The sequence below is a fragment of the Monopterus albus genome, unplaced genomic scaffold (assembly GCF_001952655.1).
Source record: "Monopterus albus unplaced genomic scaffold, M_albus_1.0 scaffold39.1, whole genome shotgun sequence".
In the NCBI taxonomy this organism is placed as follows: domain Eukaryota; kingdom Metazoa; phylum Chordata; class Actinopteri; order Synbranchiformes; family Synbranchidae; genus Monopterus; species Monopterus albus.
Window position 1 is genome coordinate 4,236,512 of NW_018127919.1, and position 15,187 is coordinate 4,251,698.

The 15,187-nt window shown below is 42.0% G+C and overlaps 1 protein-coding gene across 1 annotated transcript in view; it reads left to right on the forward strand.

Annotated features, from left to right (window-relative positions):
- The first annotated feature begins 2,814 nt into the window (after positions 1-2,814).
- Positions 2,815-15,187, forward strand: part of LOC109959422 (protocadherin alpha-C2-like) — a 23,640-nt gene continuing 11,267 nt past the window's right edge. Inside the window, exons 1-3 of the mRNA XM_020598774.1 lie at positions 2,815-5,626; positions 7,740-7,798; positions 10,974-11,059. Coding sequence (XP_020454430.1) covers positions 3,086-5,626; positions 7,740-7,798; positions 10,974-11,059 — 2,686 coding nt within the window. The 5' untranslated portion in view covers positions 2,815-3,085. The remainder of the gene's footprint in view (positions 5,627-7,739; positions 7,799-10,973; positions 11,060-15,187) is intronic.

Consider the following 15,187-nt stretch of genomic DNA (forward strand, 5'->3'; position numbering starts at 1 on the left):
CACAGCCTTATGTTGGTTTACTGTTTACTTGCCCTTGCATGGGGATATATATACATTGACTGAAGTAGAAATGTTAATACTTCTGATAGCAGGTGCAATCATTTACCCAAAAAATATCTACCCAGGAATCTGATGTTATACTTGGTTATGGCTGTTTCTTGGGTAAGGGGATAGGTTAATTGTATTCAGAGGTTAATATATACATGTTTCGGTTTTTTTATGAAATGAATTATAATTTACAACCTGCCCTCTACATGGATCCCTGTCGTTGGCAGACCCCAGACTGTAGGTCACATAATCATATTTCGGATGCCCGTGAAAGACCCCATAAAGCAGAAGTCTCTTTTCCTCTCTATAGAATATATCACGAAGGCAACTATGATATTGGTCTAATGGACACGGAAACGACTGCTGATTGTGTGCAGAATATAGACTAACACAAACTAAACAATCACAGAGGCCGTATTTGTCAATATAGATGGTGGAGGAGTAAGCAAACGACGTGTGCCTCCTTACAGTGTTCATTTTCAGTCACTATAAACTGAACTTCAAGGATATTACCCCTTCAACTCTACAGCTAGTATCTAAAACTAAAACATAACACAAGAGATACAGAAGCAAATGTTCCCACACTGATGTTGTTCCCAGGTCCCTGCGGGAGAACTGGAACATTTCAGTTACTCACAGGTGTGAATTTGATTGTCTATGGGTATTGATGACCTGCCTGATTTCACAGTTTCTCACCCATTGCATGCTGGGACAAGTTCCCCTCCCCATGCTCAAAATAAGCAAATATTGGTGCTGATGAATATATAGTATAACATTTTGATGGCTGTGCTGTATCATAACATGGTTAAAGTCCACACTGTAAAGCAGTTCATGCACTAATGTCAGTGTGATGTTGCCATCCACTTGCTGTAAGTGCTCCCTGAATGGTTTGATGACCATTAAAGTGATCCAAACCACAACCCACATCTCAATTAGAGCATTTTAAAGCCTAAGACAGCATTTTCCACCACCCTCATTAAAATGCACCATGATAGTAACAATAGCTGTCTAGTGTGACTACAGCATTGCATCTTGGAAAGGTAATCTGAAGGTATTTCTGATAGAGTTAAATTGTCAACATTGTTGATACAAATAACAGTGCCTCCAAAAAATGTAGCAAATACAAAAATACATACAGATGTGTACATTCTTAGAGACTGTCTGTTTTATTTTAATAGTTAACTTTGCAGCAAATAGCTTAATGTCCCTTTATGAATTATATTTAATAATTCTTTCACATAATAAAAAAGCAAGTAAATCATAAAAAATAAGAACAATAAGGGTTGCTAGGTGAGTCACCACAGCTCTTTTGTGTAAAAGTTGATGTAGAGCCCAGAGATAACAGCAATCAGACAGTGAATGAATTAGCAGTCATGGTTTAATGTACCAAAAAGAAAACTGAAGGGATGTCACTGAATATGGGACTCATAGCTGTGATCTGAATAACATGGAACAGTAGCTGTAAAAAGACCCTTAATTTAAGCAGCAAATTCACTAAAAGTATAGAGACAGCACAGACATTTTACAATGAAAGTCAAGATAGTTATTTTAGACTGAAGCTAAGGTCTAAGAAATTCATCCAAAACAGACCAGCAAAGTCGGTCACAACAGCTGGCAGGGTGAAGCTGTCCTGTTAGCCTTGAGCAGAATAGACCACTGGCTGAATGCATCAAATAGAGCAGAGCCACGATGACTCCTTTGGCTAATCTATGCAGTCAGCTGGATAATAGAATCAGAATCAGAATCTGTTTTATTGGCCAGATGTGTCGGACACATGAGGAATTTGACTCTGGTACAGCGGCTCTCAATGATGACTCCAACACTGACAAAGGAGGACAAACATAAGCGAGTCCCCAAGCCTGTGTCTATATGTTTGTTACAGCGTTTTTCTTTCCAGCTTCAATTTCTGGGAGGTGGTGATGTTGAATATATACTGTAGCCCTAACCATGAGCAAGTGAACGTAGTGAATCCGGTGAATTAAATGTATTAGCCAGATCCCCAGGTCATAGCTCACCTTAGATAATTCTATTTTTTATTTGTATTTTTTTAGTTGTGCACAGTGATTCTGGTTTATAGAATGAATGGCTGGTGTCGCTACATGTTTATTCTTATGGCTGTTTTCTTTGGTCGCCATTCTGTGGCGATGCATTCAATTGTTGATCGTCTATTAGCTCCCAAACCCTACACAGACATGGAAATGGAGGGATGAGAGGAAAGTAAGGAGGAAGGGGAGAAATGGGTGGGGAGGTATAGGAGGAGAGCTGCGCCACAGCTCAGAGGAGAGAGCTGGAGTCTGAGTGCGCGCTGGGTTGGGATACGGTGCCTCCAAGGTCAAGTTAGCTACAATAGAATACACGGTTTCCTGTTACTCACATGCTATAAATCCTCGATAGCCTAAATAAGCATGCAGAGTTATTTACATTTTTAGATGCACAGGACATTCGTGATCAATTGTTTATGCATATTTCAACTAAACTAAATGCAACATTGATGCAGTTAAAATAAGGGGTTTTATTCTAAATAGCCTAATGACCAAACAGTTAAAAACCTGATGACACAGACACACACAAGTTAAGATTTAATGAAGCTTCGAGAAACTACGACTAACCGCCATTTACTTTTGCGCATAACATAATTAACTAGAGGGACCTTTCCAATCTACTAGTACTACAACTACAGTTGATGAAGAAAACGACCGACCGTGTTACTATTTTATTTTGAAGTGTACACTCTGCTGTTCCGGTATCGCCGTGACAAATTTCCACAGTCCTGACGGGTGTCACAGCTCTAGTGGTTGGGAAACACACCCGTGTGGAGCGCGCACTGGAGACAAAAAAGGCGCATCTCGGACAAAGGAAATATGGGTGCGCTGGAGAGGATTCACCTCAGCCGGGTAACAGAATGGATGAGCTGCTTCTGTTTCATTTAGCGGGAGACCAATTAGCCCACCTTAATGAGGTGCTGGGATGCAAGATACTGCAAGCTAAAAAGGCGGAAGGCTGCGTTTAATCCGTCTGCGGATCCTATAAGCTTGCAATGGCTGTGGCGGGGATATGCAATTGGATAGGGAATAATGTGCCTTTTTATTTTGTGACGTTTTTCGTATTTTGTGGCCTTTCGTTTGGACAATTGCGGTATTCTATTACAGAGGAACTGGAAAATGGGGCACTGGTCGGTGATCTGGCGCATGACTTGGGGCTGGATATTCGAAAGCTCGCCACCCGAAAAATTAAGGTAACCTCCAACAGCGGTAAACGCTATGTGTTTGTCAACCCCAAAAATGGGAAATTGCTTGTCAATGAAAGGATCGACAGGGAGGTACTGTGCGATTTATCTAGCACCTGCCTCCTTAATCTGGAGGTGTTGGTCGAAAACCCCACTGAGGTACATCATGTCGAGGTGGAGATTGTGGATGCCAATGATAATGCGCCGCAGTTCCCCAGGGACGAGTATCAACTAGAAATCTCAGAATCTGCTTTACCGGGGTCTCGTTACCCAATTGAAAACGCTCAGGACCCAGACATTGGGTCCAATTCAGTTCGCATATATCAGCTTAGCACAAACGACCATTTTGCGCTGGTATCTAACAAACCCTCCCTAAACATAAAGCACATCGAGCTTGTGCTCAAAAAGCCCCTTGACCGTGAACAGACGCCTTACCACCAATTAATTCTAAGTGCTGTGGATGGTGGGACACCAGAGAAAACAGGCACGGCTAAAATTAATGTCCGTGTCTTGGACTCAAATGACAATGTTCCTTTGTTTGACAGCTCAGTGTACAAGGTAAAATTGTTGGAAAATTCCCCCAAAGACACCCTGGTAATTAAGCTGAATGCAACTGATCTGGATGAGGGCACAAATGGAGAAGTTTATTACTCTTTCAGCAGCTACACTCCAGAGAGAGTGAGACAGATGTTCAGCATGGACACAAATACAGGAGAAATAAGAGTGAGGAGCAATGTTGACTATGAAGAGACCAACTCCTATGAGATGTACATTCAGGCAATGGATAAGGGACCTGGAGCTGTGGCAGCACACTGTAAGGTAGTGGTAGAGGTGGTGGATGTGAATGACAATGTCCCTCAGATAGTGCTGTCATCTCTGTCGAGCCCTGTGAGGGAGGATGCCCGTGCAGACACAGTTGTGGCTCTCATTAGTGTTACTGATCGAGACTCTGGAGCTAACAAGCAGGTGAGCTTAGAGATCCCAGCAGGCCTTCCGTTCAAGATCAAGTCATTCAGAAATTACTACACTCTGGTTACCTCAGCCTTCCTGGACCGCGAGACCACCGATGCCTACAATGTCACTCTGAGTGCCACAGATGGAGGAAATCCTCCCCTATCCTCTCAGAAGACCATACAGGTGGATGTGGCTGATGTTAATGACAACCCACCACGGTTTGAGCAGACTTCTTATACAGTCTATGTAGCTGAGAACAATGCCCCCGGTGCCTCTTTGTGTACTGTGAAAGCTCAAGATGCGGACATCAAAGAGAATGCACGTATCACCTACACAGTGCTCAATGACAATAATCATGGCATCCCTGTCACCTCGTATGTGTCTGTGAAGGCCGATACAGGGGAGGCTTACGCCCTGAGAGCCTTTGACTATGAATCACTGAGAGAGTTTCACTTCCAGGTCAAAGCCCAAGATGGGGGCATTCCTCCACTCAGCCGCGTCGCCACTGTGTACATCTACATAATGGATCAGAATGACCATGCACCGCTGATAGTCAGTCCTCCCGGCAATGGCACACGCTCACTGGAGACTGTGCAAAAAAATGCAGAGCCTGGTGCCTTGGTGACCAAAGTGGTAGCATATGATGCAGATGCTGGTCCAAATGCCTGGCTGGTGTATGTGCTAGAGACTGCCACTGACCTGGACTTGTTCAAAGTCCACGAACACACCGGTGAGATCAGAACCACTCGGAGGATCCTGGAGGACAACTCCACCTCTTTTACCCTAACTGTCTTGGTGAAGGACCATGGGCAGCCTACTCTCTCCTCCACCGCCACCATCAATGTGGCTGTCATGGAGGTTCCACCTAAAGTGGTTTCTGATCCCAAGAGGATCATCCGACCTCACAGCACACTGCTTTTCTCCAATGTGACCCTCTATTTGATTGTGGCTTTGAGTGCCACCACCTTTGTTTTCCTGGTAACTGTGGTGGTGCTGGCCATTGTCCGCTGTCACGCCTACTGCACCCAGCCTGGGTCTTGCTCCCCTTGCTGTGTGTCACAGAAGCCCCCTCCAGATGGTGGGAGCAGCAGTGTAAGTGCTGGTGGGGGAGGCAGTGGTGCAGCCGGGGCACAACCAAATAACAATGTGGTGCTACGGAGAGACCTTAAAGTGGAGCCTCATTACATCGAAGTGCGTGGGAATGGCTCACTAACAAAGACTTACTGCTACAAGACCTGCCTGACAGCTACCTCTGGCAGTGACACTTTCATGTTCTACAACACAGGACGTCCAATCAGTGGCACCTGGGGCAGCGGTGCGGACCGCTTCTTCACCAGTGGAAGTGGATTTGTACGCAGACTGAGTATGCCTGATGCCTCACTGCAAATCTGCCCAGAGGTACATCATTATTTTTTATGTTTACCTGTGTCTGCATAACCCGGCCATGAATCAGCATGTTTACATGTTAGTGGCTTTGTTTTTTAATGAAATTTCACATAGTTGCAAACAATATAAGACCTTTTTAAGTACATACCAAACATGCCATTTCATTAACATTACTGTTACAGTATGCGTTCTTATCTGTTATTTGTTGCCGCAGGGCCACATATTCCTCTATGTCAAGTGTGATCCCCTCTTGCAATCAAATGCATTTTTTCAGGCCTCATTCCCTTTGTTCAGTTCCTACTTGCACTGTGCCGCCACCCAGCCCAATCCAGTTCAGCACTCACACTGCATTAGTGTCAGTCCTGGTGCTTTTCAAGGGTTATTTCTGATGATTCAGATATTTGTGTTTCAGTTTGAGCTTGTCATCACATCTACGCCAGCAACAGGTCATGCACTCTTCACTACTTGCTCGTTCTCTCTGGATGTGGGTTTAACTTGTGCTGACTTGTGTGTGTGTGTGGGCGGCTGTGTGTGAGTGAAAGTAAGTCCGTTAGTAGTCCATTAATCTGTTATGACTTCTACTGTAGATGAGTGGAACAGTGAATGCATTTACCAGCTAGGTTGCAGGAGAGATTAGTTGATGGAGGACAATTAAAATACTGGAATAGTATTATATATCAGTATCAGTATCAGTAATTGCATTGCGACAGTGTTTTGCTACAAAGGCTCCTAAGGTGAGGAGTTTACCTCTGGATGCATCATCCTAATTATCAGGTGCCAGTTCTGGCACTTGAGTTGTACAAGGAGAAACTCTTAACCAGGACAGGTACAGCAGTGTAAATTAAATTTACCTCCAGCCTCTGTTCCCCAGCTTTGCAAATTAGATTTAGTGAAAGAGGTTGGAACTACAGCAGAAAATTCTCCCCCTCTGAATTCAAATGAGCAACATAAAGTGTCATCTTCATCTGGGACGCTTGCTGTTGCCTGAGCAAGTCTATGGCTTAAACTCAGTTTCTTTTTCAGTGTTGAGATCTACAGCTGCAACCCACATGATTTAGTTGTTGTACAGTGTTCACGGTAATTTCATGCAGTGCATGTGCACAGTACCTATCCATGTAGAGAATAATTAAGAAAGGGTCAGGCCTACAGTAATTAATGGGCATAAAAGATAGGCTCGTTAAATATGGCTTTCCCCTTTATGAGAGTCATATGGTTTTTGAACTTGAAAACAGTTATCAGCAAATTTTGGCTATTATCAAGGGTAAATGGATAGGAAGCCTCCACATGTTGAAAATCCCCATTCTAAAAACTATAAATCACTCAACACTATTACAACCAGTGCAGGGTAATTTAACATAAATTTAACATTCACCGTATTTAACAACAACAAGTCTTTTTGGCAGATAGTCCATTTTAATTCAAACAAAGTAGTGATGTTTCAGTGTAATTATAACCAGGTTTTGGATGCCATGCTCAATCTTCAGAAACAGAATCAAGTAAATTGATAAATAGGAAAAGAAAGGGAGGTGAAATCAGTTAATACAAGACTGTGATAACTGAGTATGTATATGGTCTTATAATAAAATCTACACATTTATGATACAGTATTTGTATATGATTGCTCTTTACACTGATATAACACAGATCACATGTGTTTACTAGAGGGATGCTGACAATTTCAAGCACTAAGTCCAGGTTCATCAGGAGAAGACAGATTTCCTCTGGTTACACATCAGACTGTACAAACACCCCAGCACTCAAGAAAAGGGCATCAACCTCCCTGCTCTCACATTTATAGAGCCACGGAGTGAGAGATTGTCCAAAAACTCATTGATATGGGTTTCAGTCACTGCCCTTGTTAACGTCCTTGTGTAGATAGTAATATGTCTGTGTGTGTGTGTGTGTGTGTGTGTGTGTGTGTGTGTGTGCGTGTGTGTGTGTGTGTTTGTGTGTCTGCAATGGGAGATATGACTGCAGTGTTCCTACCACATCCAGAGATGGGATGTGTATCATGATTAATTGATGAGACTATGGCTCTGCACTGTATGAGATCAAGCTAAATTCACTCTCTTCCTCCTATCTTTCTCTCTCTCTCTGTCTCTCTCTTGCTTGCTTGCTCGCTCAGCCAAAAGCCCAGAATGCTGACTGGCGATATTCTGCATCTTTGAGGGCAGGGGTGCAGAGGTAAGCATGTTCCTTCTTTAACTCTTTTTCATCTTTGATCATCTGGAAAAACTTACACTGATTCATTTTTCTCAGCATACCGTCTACATGTAGTGTGTGCCACCACTACACTAACCCTACATGATGCTTTTTACCACTGACACATACAAAAACAAAAAGACTCTTCAACATAACACTTCAGATTAGTATCCGTCATTATGTAAAATGACAGCTAATGGCCCCTCAGCATCTGTTCAAACCTGATCTCCATCCTCTTCTTTAGGGACAAGCAGCTCCCATCACTGGATGCAGAGCACTGCTCCTCTACAGCGTAATACTATATAGGTCATCTACAGTACATTCTGAGTGCTGCTTACCTCAGTTACAGTCTTTTATCAGGAAGCATAAAGGACAAATGAGCTGAGTGTGACCTTTCCCAGATTATCAGGTGCACACATGCATCAGTGTCTGTATGTGCAGCTGCCCTCCATGCACACATGTGCCTTTCTGTGTGCATTTATGTATTTTTGTCTATAGATGAGAGGAGACATTGTGAATACAGACAGTAGAGGACTTTCTAGACCCCGTCATACTTACTGACTCACTGGGTATATTTGAATAGACTCTGTTTTCCAGCTGTTGTTTTGTAAGGCCTTATTACATGACACAATTCTAATTGCAGTCTAATTCTAAGTCCAAAGATGAGATGCACAATATCTACCAAATATTACACTGAAACCAGGCTGCATTAGTAGCAGTGAGGTATGATTTTATACAGTACATGGATGAGTTTTTTGTTTGCTTGTTCATGTGTATATTCTCAACTACTGAGCAGTGATGTACTATATATGTAAAACATAAACGTTCTCATTAGCTACCTTCTGCAAATCCAAGCATGCTGAAAAGATACAATCACAACTGTAATAATGTTATGTTTAGTTTGTTTGTTTTGCACAGTGACACAGTGTTTTGCTAATTTGATATGCAGGTACATCAGGGAGTCATGAGTTTTCCCTCCACATGTCTACACTTTGTACAGATTTTTCATAGTTTCATGCTAATAATGCTTCCTGCTTGGTTGTGAAGTCTTCTGCGCTGTCTAAGTTTGATTTAATTGGATATTAGTGTTAATTTCTATGGTGCGGAGGGTATCATAATGTGTATCATGTTGTCAAGTCACTGTGACATGACATGCATTAACATAAATCATTGCTGCAATTTGCCACTGTCATCTCTAAAATGGCAGTGCCTGTCTCACACACAGACACAGACAGCTCACATTAACACTTAATGCTAACATGCATGCTGCAATGTCTCACACTGCACACAGCTTATCAACATTATTGACCCGTCTTTGTCATATTCTCACACATTAAAATCACCTCTGCTTATATAAATCTTGGAAGTCACAACTGCTCTGAATGTACATGGTCATTTTATATTCAAGTTCCTATTCCGACATAACAAGTGTGTTGCAGTTTAAAGTAGATGCTGGATATGCTGCATTGCAGAGGCCCTGGTCAGAGTAGCTCCTGCTATACATTCATTATGATTGTATAAAGGGGAAGAGCTCAGCCGAGGTTGGAAACTGCATGCCTGCCTTGTCTTTGAGTGTTTATTACATTATGAGAATTTGGAAATTGAAAGCTAGCCTGGCTAGGAGGCTGCCAGACAACCAACAACCTGCAGAGCATGTTTTTTTTTCATTAGGATATTACTAAGAATATTGTATGCTACTAGGGATATACAGTATAAAATACAACTTTTATTAATGTGTTCAATTATGCAATTACAGTTAATGGTTTTCTAGTAAGAGACACAAAGTGAACCTTAACAGACAAGTTAGAAGAAATTGTTTCTGTGTTACCATCTCTTAGTTTGTTTCCTCTAGAGTTCAGTAGAGTACCTCATCTAGGCTTAAAAAATAAACAACTGAAAGTTGCAAAACTCAAATTTGAGCTTGTACTGTGAATTTTTAATATTTTCACACACTGGGTGTGGTAGCACTGTCCTAGCCTTTACACTCAGAATTACCATACATTGAAATATAATTACAGTAATCTATGTAGTTCATCTGAAAACACTTACAGCATTCCATTAATAACATTAAACATGTTCTGTTTCCCAATTAAATATGCAAAGTATGTTCACAAAAAAAAGAACATTGTGTATACAGTATGTTGATTGCCATTTAGATGAAAGCCAGACTTGAAAGCTGACATTCAAAAAAGTGAAGGTGGCTCACAAAACATACACTATGTTCGTGAATAAAGCATTGGCAGGAAGGTACAACACTAATGGTGGATTTCCATTAAGGTGAATATCTCCTTACACCATGCCATCCTGTGTGTGACCATATTTAATACCTGTATTTGCAGCTGACACCATTTCCATTTTCTTTATTACTTAGTGGCATCTGCTTTTCTTCTCTCTACAATTTTTAAAAGGAATCAAATGACAAAAAGCACAGTTTTCTGATTTCAAGCAGTAATCAAGTACTGTACGAACTTCTATCTTAGCCAATAATTTATATTCTTTGACCTGTCCCTGGAGCTCTCATTATAGCCAGATTTCTCATTAGCTGTACAAAAACAGGCCTTGACATATGCGTATTAGAAATGGCCGCCAGGCAACCAGACACTTGCTTTTGATTGCCCGAGTTAACAAAGCATAGCATCTTTCCACAGCATAGACAATTTTGTGTATTGGTTTTCTGAAGTGCAACATAGGTGTGTTTTTTTTTTTCAAAGGCATTTTGACATGTCACAACAGGAAAAGTGCAGGAGTAAATAATTAATTTACTGATCGATGAAGTGCGTTCAGTTGCTTTATTTTCAGGGTAGAACACAGATTGTCACATTGTTTTAAGGCAGAGGATTTTACACAGATGGTGAAATATTCTGTTATTACAATAAGAAAAATGGAAAATGGTTGCCACAAGCAACAAGACCATAAGAAATGTGTGAAGGTATGACTAGGCAACTGTTGCTTTCAAGGTCTTAAGCAGTGGCTAATACTTTGGACATTGTAAGCCTTTTTGTGTTCGATTAGCATTTCAGACAAGGTTTTGAAAATATCTGTAGTGGGCTGTCAAGGAACACCTGAAAACTTCTTTAAGGAGGAAATAATTATTAGCTAGGGTTAGTAGTAAATATCGCTTTGTTGTGTCTCTGACTTTGCTGAATGTGTCTTTCAGTTCGGTTCGCATGGAGGAGGCCTCTGTGATGCAGGGAGCCCAGGGGATGCTCGTCCAGAACTGGCCCACTGTTTCTAGTGCTGCAGGTGAGTGGAAGTGTAGTCAGTACTGGATAAAAGCACCTTGAGGGTCAGCCTCTGTGGACCGTTACAGTGTGCCTGCTAAGGCCTGGCTGAGCACAGAAGTGTGCTGCATCTGTGGTTACTAAAATCACAAAACATTGTTGAACATGCCCATATGTACCTTGCTCCTGGAAAGATAGATATGCGTTTAGCAGTGTGCCATGTTACAGGAAAATAGAGCCCATGGTGTTTAATGCACAAAAAACGTGTCAAAGGGCTAAGTTTGCATGTATTAAAGAAACATGAAATACTGTGCTGTTATTAAATTAGCACTTGAGGTTTTAGCAGGCTGATTAAAAAAAAAAAAACTTTTAGGCAGGGACAAGCTAGATGATTCCCCCTACTTTTGGTCTTTATAGTCAGTCATCTGAGATGGTTAGCTTAGCTGAGATTTGACAGAACTGAAAAACTGCGTGATCTTGAATTCCAGTGTTCATGGAGAGCTGAGTTGCCTGGGACCCTTATGCAAAGCCACAAATAAACAATTGCATTCTACCACTCCAGCACCTAGGAACACACAGAGCTACAGATTATAAAAGGCAACTGTTTTAATAAAAAAATTGTCATGAGTGGGTGGCAACATTGAAAATGTGTAGCAACAGAACATGAGTGTAAATAGATCTGGCCTTGAAAACCTGTGCTTTATTATTCACAGAAACCTAATGAGCATAGAGCTGCTAAGTAAGAAAAACCGGGAGAACTACTGTATGTTACGAAGCACAGAAATATGTTGTGCATCTTTAGTCTGTCGACTGGAATACATTTGTAACTAAGGTTTTGAGACATTGTCTGGAGCTTTGTAATTTCCCCCATTCCTTCAGCCCAGATTCATTCATTGATTTTCTGTCTAGCTACAGGAATTAGAACATAGCTACTGGAGGGGAAGGGTGGCAGCACAGTCAGTCACTTGACAAGTCAGTGACAGATTATGTCTTAGTGTCTGTCAGGTAACGTATATGTGAAGGTGTTTCACTTGTGGAAAACAATGCTGAGAGTTTGTCTGAGAGACAAGCTGTTCTCGGTTTCTCTGTGCCACAGCAGTGAAATCTATCTTTTTAAAACAGATGGAGGGTTGTGTTAAAACTCAAATACTGTCTTTAAACTGAGTGCACAGTGTACTGCAGAGCTACTGTATCAGGGCATTGTTGTATTATGGAATAATGGCTCAGTTGTAAGGCACAGCCATGTACTGGATTGCAGGTTGATCCTCTTTGCTGTCTGAAGGAGTGAAACCTTTTTTGTGACACATTATGATGTCTGCGCTGAACTGTTACCACAGTGAAGATGTCCAAGATGCTGTTATGCATCTAAATGCAGCACCCTCAAACTGTTTATGTAAGCGACCCACTGCGCGATGGAGACATTTGTCTAATGCAATGGAGAGAAGAGAAAAGATATTATCAGTTATAATAGAGTGCTATAAAAAAAAAGAGACCCAGTAGCATTCCAAGCAATTTTGGAGAAGTGCAGAGGAGACATAAATGGGGGGTGGAGAAAAAAACCAAGGTGTGGGGGGATGGAGAAAGGTTAAGAGAATTGGCAGGTTCCTGCAGTAGTGTTGTTGCTAGGGAACACCATGTGACCTGTTGCCTGGCAACACTGTCTTAACTGAGAGATTGCTGCAGCAGCCGCACCCTCCATCAACAAGGAGTGGGCGAAGGCAGTTTCCATGGCAACTGGTCATATCGCTGAATGGAAGATTAAAACAGAAAAAAAAAAGAGTAGGGAACTGAAATCTGTAAGGGATTCAGTAAAGACAGGTATTTAAAAAAAAAAAAAGTCACAGTAATTTGGGGATAATAATGTAGATAATGGTTTAGGTCGATATGTCTCATCCAGAATACACACAATGTACCGCATACTTTTATACAAGCAATGCAGGACTGTCAGATTTGTGCATGTGCTACAAAACACCAGAGGGATTCAATCTAAATAGATCTATATTTCAGACAGAAAACATAGCCTATTATAAATTTAAGACATCAGGTTACACAAAATGAGGCTTGAAACACCCGCATTGTGACATGAAGTGGTCATGGCAACCACCTCACAAGGACCTATACTGTCCTGCTTACCAGCTGCACACCATAATCTATTTCAGACATGCATTTACTGTGAAATATAGGCTCATATGAAACAATGGCACAGTTTCAAATAATCTTTGGGAAACTTGAGCACTAAGGAAACAAAGCTAGTTGTGCCAGTTCCTTCAAATTGTGAAATGACCTACTCATTTAGAATTTTTTTTTTCCCCCATGCACACAGGAATATCTCAGATTAGTCCAGGATTTTAAATTAACACTATCAAGGGTTTGGGTTTGTCATAGCCAGTGCAGAAAAGCCTGGTATGTCTCAAGATGACAAGGAAATGTTCACTCGGTTATACACCACACGACACTTTAGCTCAGGCAGGGCATGCATATTTTGTAGATATGAACTGCTCTAGCTCCATCAGATGAGTACAAGACAAAACCTGTGCTGTGAAAATGATTTCTTCACTGCAGGAGCAGAGTAGTGTGGTTTGCAGCTTTACTAGTGGACTCATTTTGTTAGGATTGCTCACTCGCAGAGACAAAGTGAGCAGACAGGCTGGACTCAGGAGTCAGACTCACAGTTCAAGACAAGTGGTTTATTTAGAATAACAGCAGATGATAATGATAGTTCAGAATCTTGGGGCTGGTGATTGAGTGATCGGGGAATCGTCAGTACACAGGAGGAGTAGATTCACCGGTGGTTCACAGCAAGGAGAGGTGGTGAGTGTGGAATGCTGAGGTCTCAGATCTTGACAGCAGGATAGGCAAGAGAGGCGTAGTGTAGCTTGGATGTAGTAATAGCTTCAATGTAGCGGTCTGAGGCAGCAGGTTCTAACAACAGGGAAGATAGCAAAGAATGAATGAAGCCGAAGGGTGGCAGCCTGACTGACCTGAGAAGGATGACACCTGTCCAGGGAGACGAGGATGAGGTAACTGGAGGAGACCCAAAGATATGTGGTGTCAGAGGTCTTTGTAGTAGCTGAAAGGTTTCAGTATTATGAGCCAAAGTGTTTTGGCAGTAGTCCACAACATACTGGCACTGGAGAAGCCTCTGCTTGAGTCTTAAGTAGCATGTGGCTGATAGGTAAGCAGTCTCAGCTGTGTAGGTCAGCACAGGTGTGAGCCACGCCTGAGACAGATTGCCTGCAGAAAGGAGGGAGAGAGGGAGAGAGGCAGGTGGAGCAGAGCAAACCCGACAAATTTGGCACTATTTTTGTCTTTTTCTCTTACGTTTTGGATAAGGAATTTGCCATAAAGTAAGGAATATTTTTATATCTTAGGTTTTGTTTATTCTACCATGAAAGATTATCCAATGCTCATTAAAGTAGGTCATTAGCCCTACCTGTAATGGTCTTTTCAAAACCATTAGATTCACTGATTTTTGACCAGATCAGGGTATACTCTCCCAATTGCCATAAATTCTGAAGTTAATATCCATGAATCTCAATGTTTCAGTGACCCCACTCGCCTTTGCTCTAACACCTCCATCTGATTTTATCAATGGAAAGTCACTGAACTATTCATGTTCACCAGAAAATTAGCTCTTTTCATTATGTACCTTGTTTTGCATGAGTCTGTCACGTTTGCTCAGCTGCTCTGGCCTCCCTCTCCTTTCCTACTGTCTCTTGCCCATTTACACTAATCACGTTCACCTGTTCCTCACTCCTTTATCACCAGCAGCACTTGATTAGGTTGCTCACTATATTACCCAGTTTCACTCCTCAGTCACTTGCCAGTTCGTTCTAGTCTCTAGGCCATTTTTTCTCCGTGCTCTTTCGTTGTTTTGTATGTATTTATCCCCTAGCCAGCTACTGTTTTGTGTTCCCCCCATGGACTGTTCCTCCGGACCGTGGCTCCACTCTCCCCTCCCAGGCAGGTCAATGCTCAGTCGCCTATCTGTTCCACTATTGCCTTCATCTCTCTGTCTCTACCTTCAGTAGCCACCATCACCTCCGACCAGCCCAGGAGTGACCCAGCCTACGCAGCTCGGCCCAGCTCTCAATCTCCTTGCCTCCTGCTGTTGGTCAAACACCCGGCTACTACTCATCGACAGGACTAC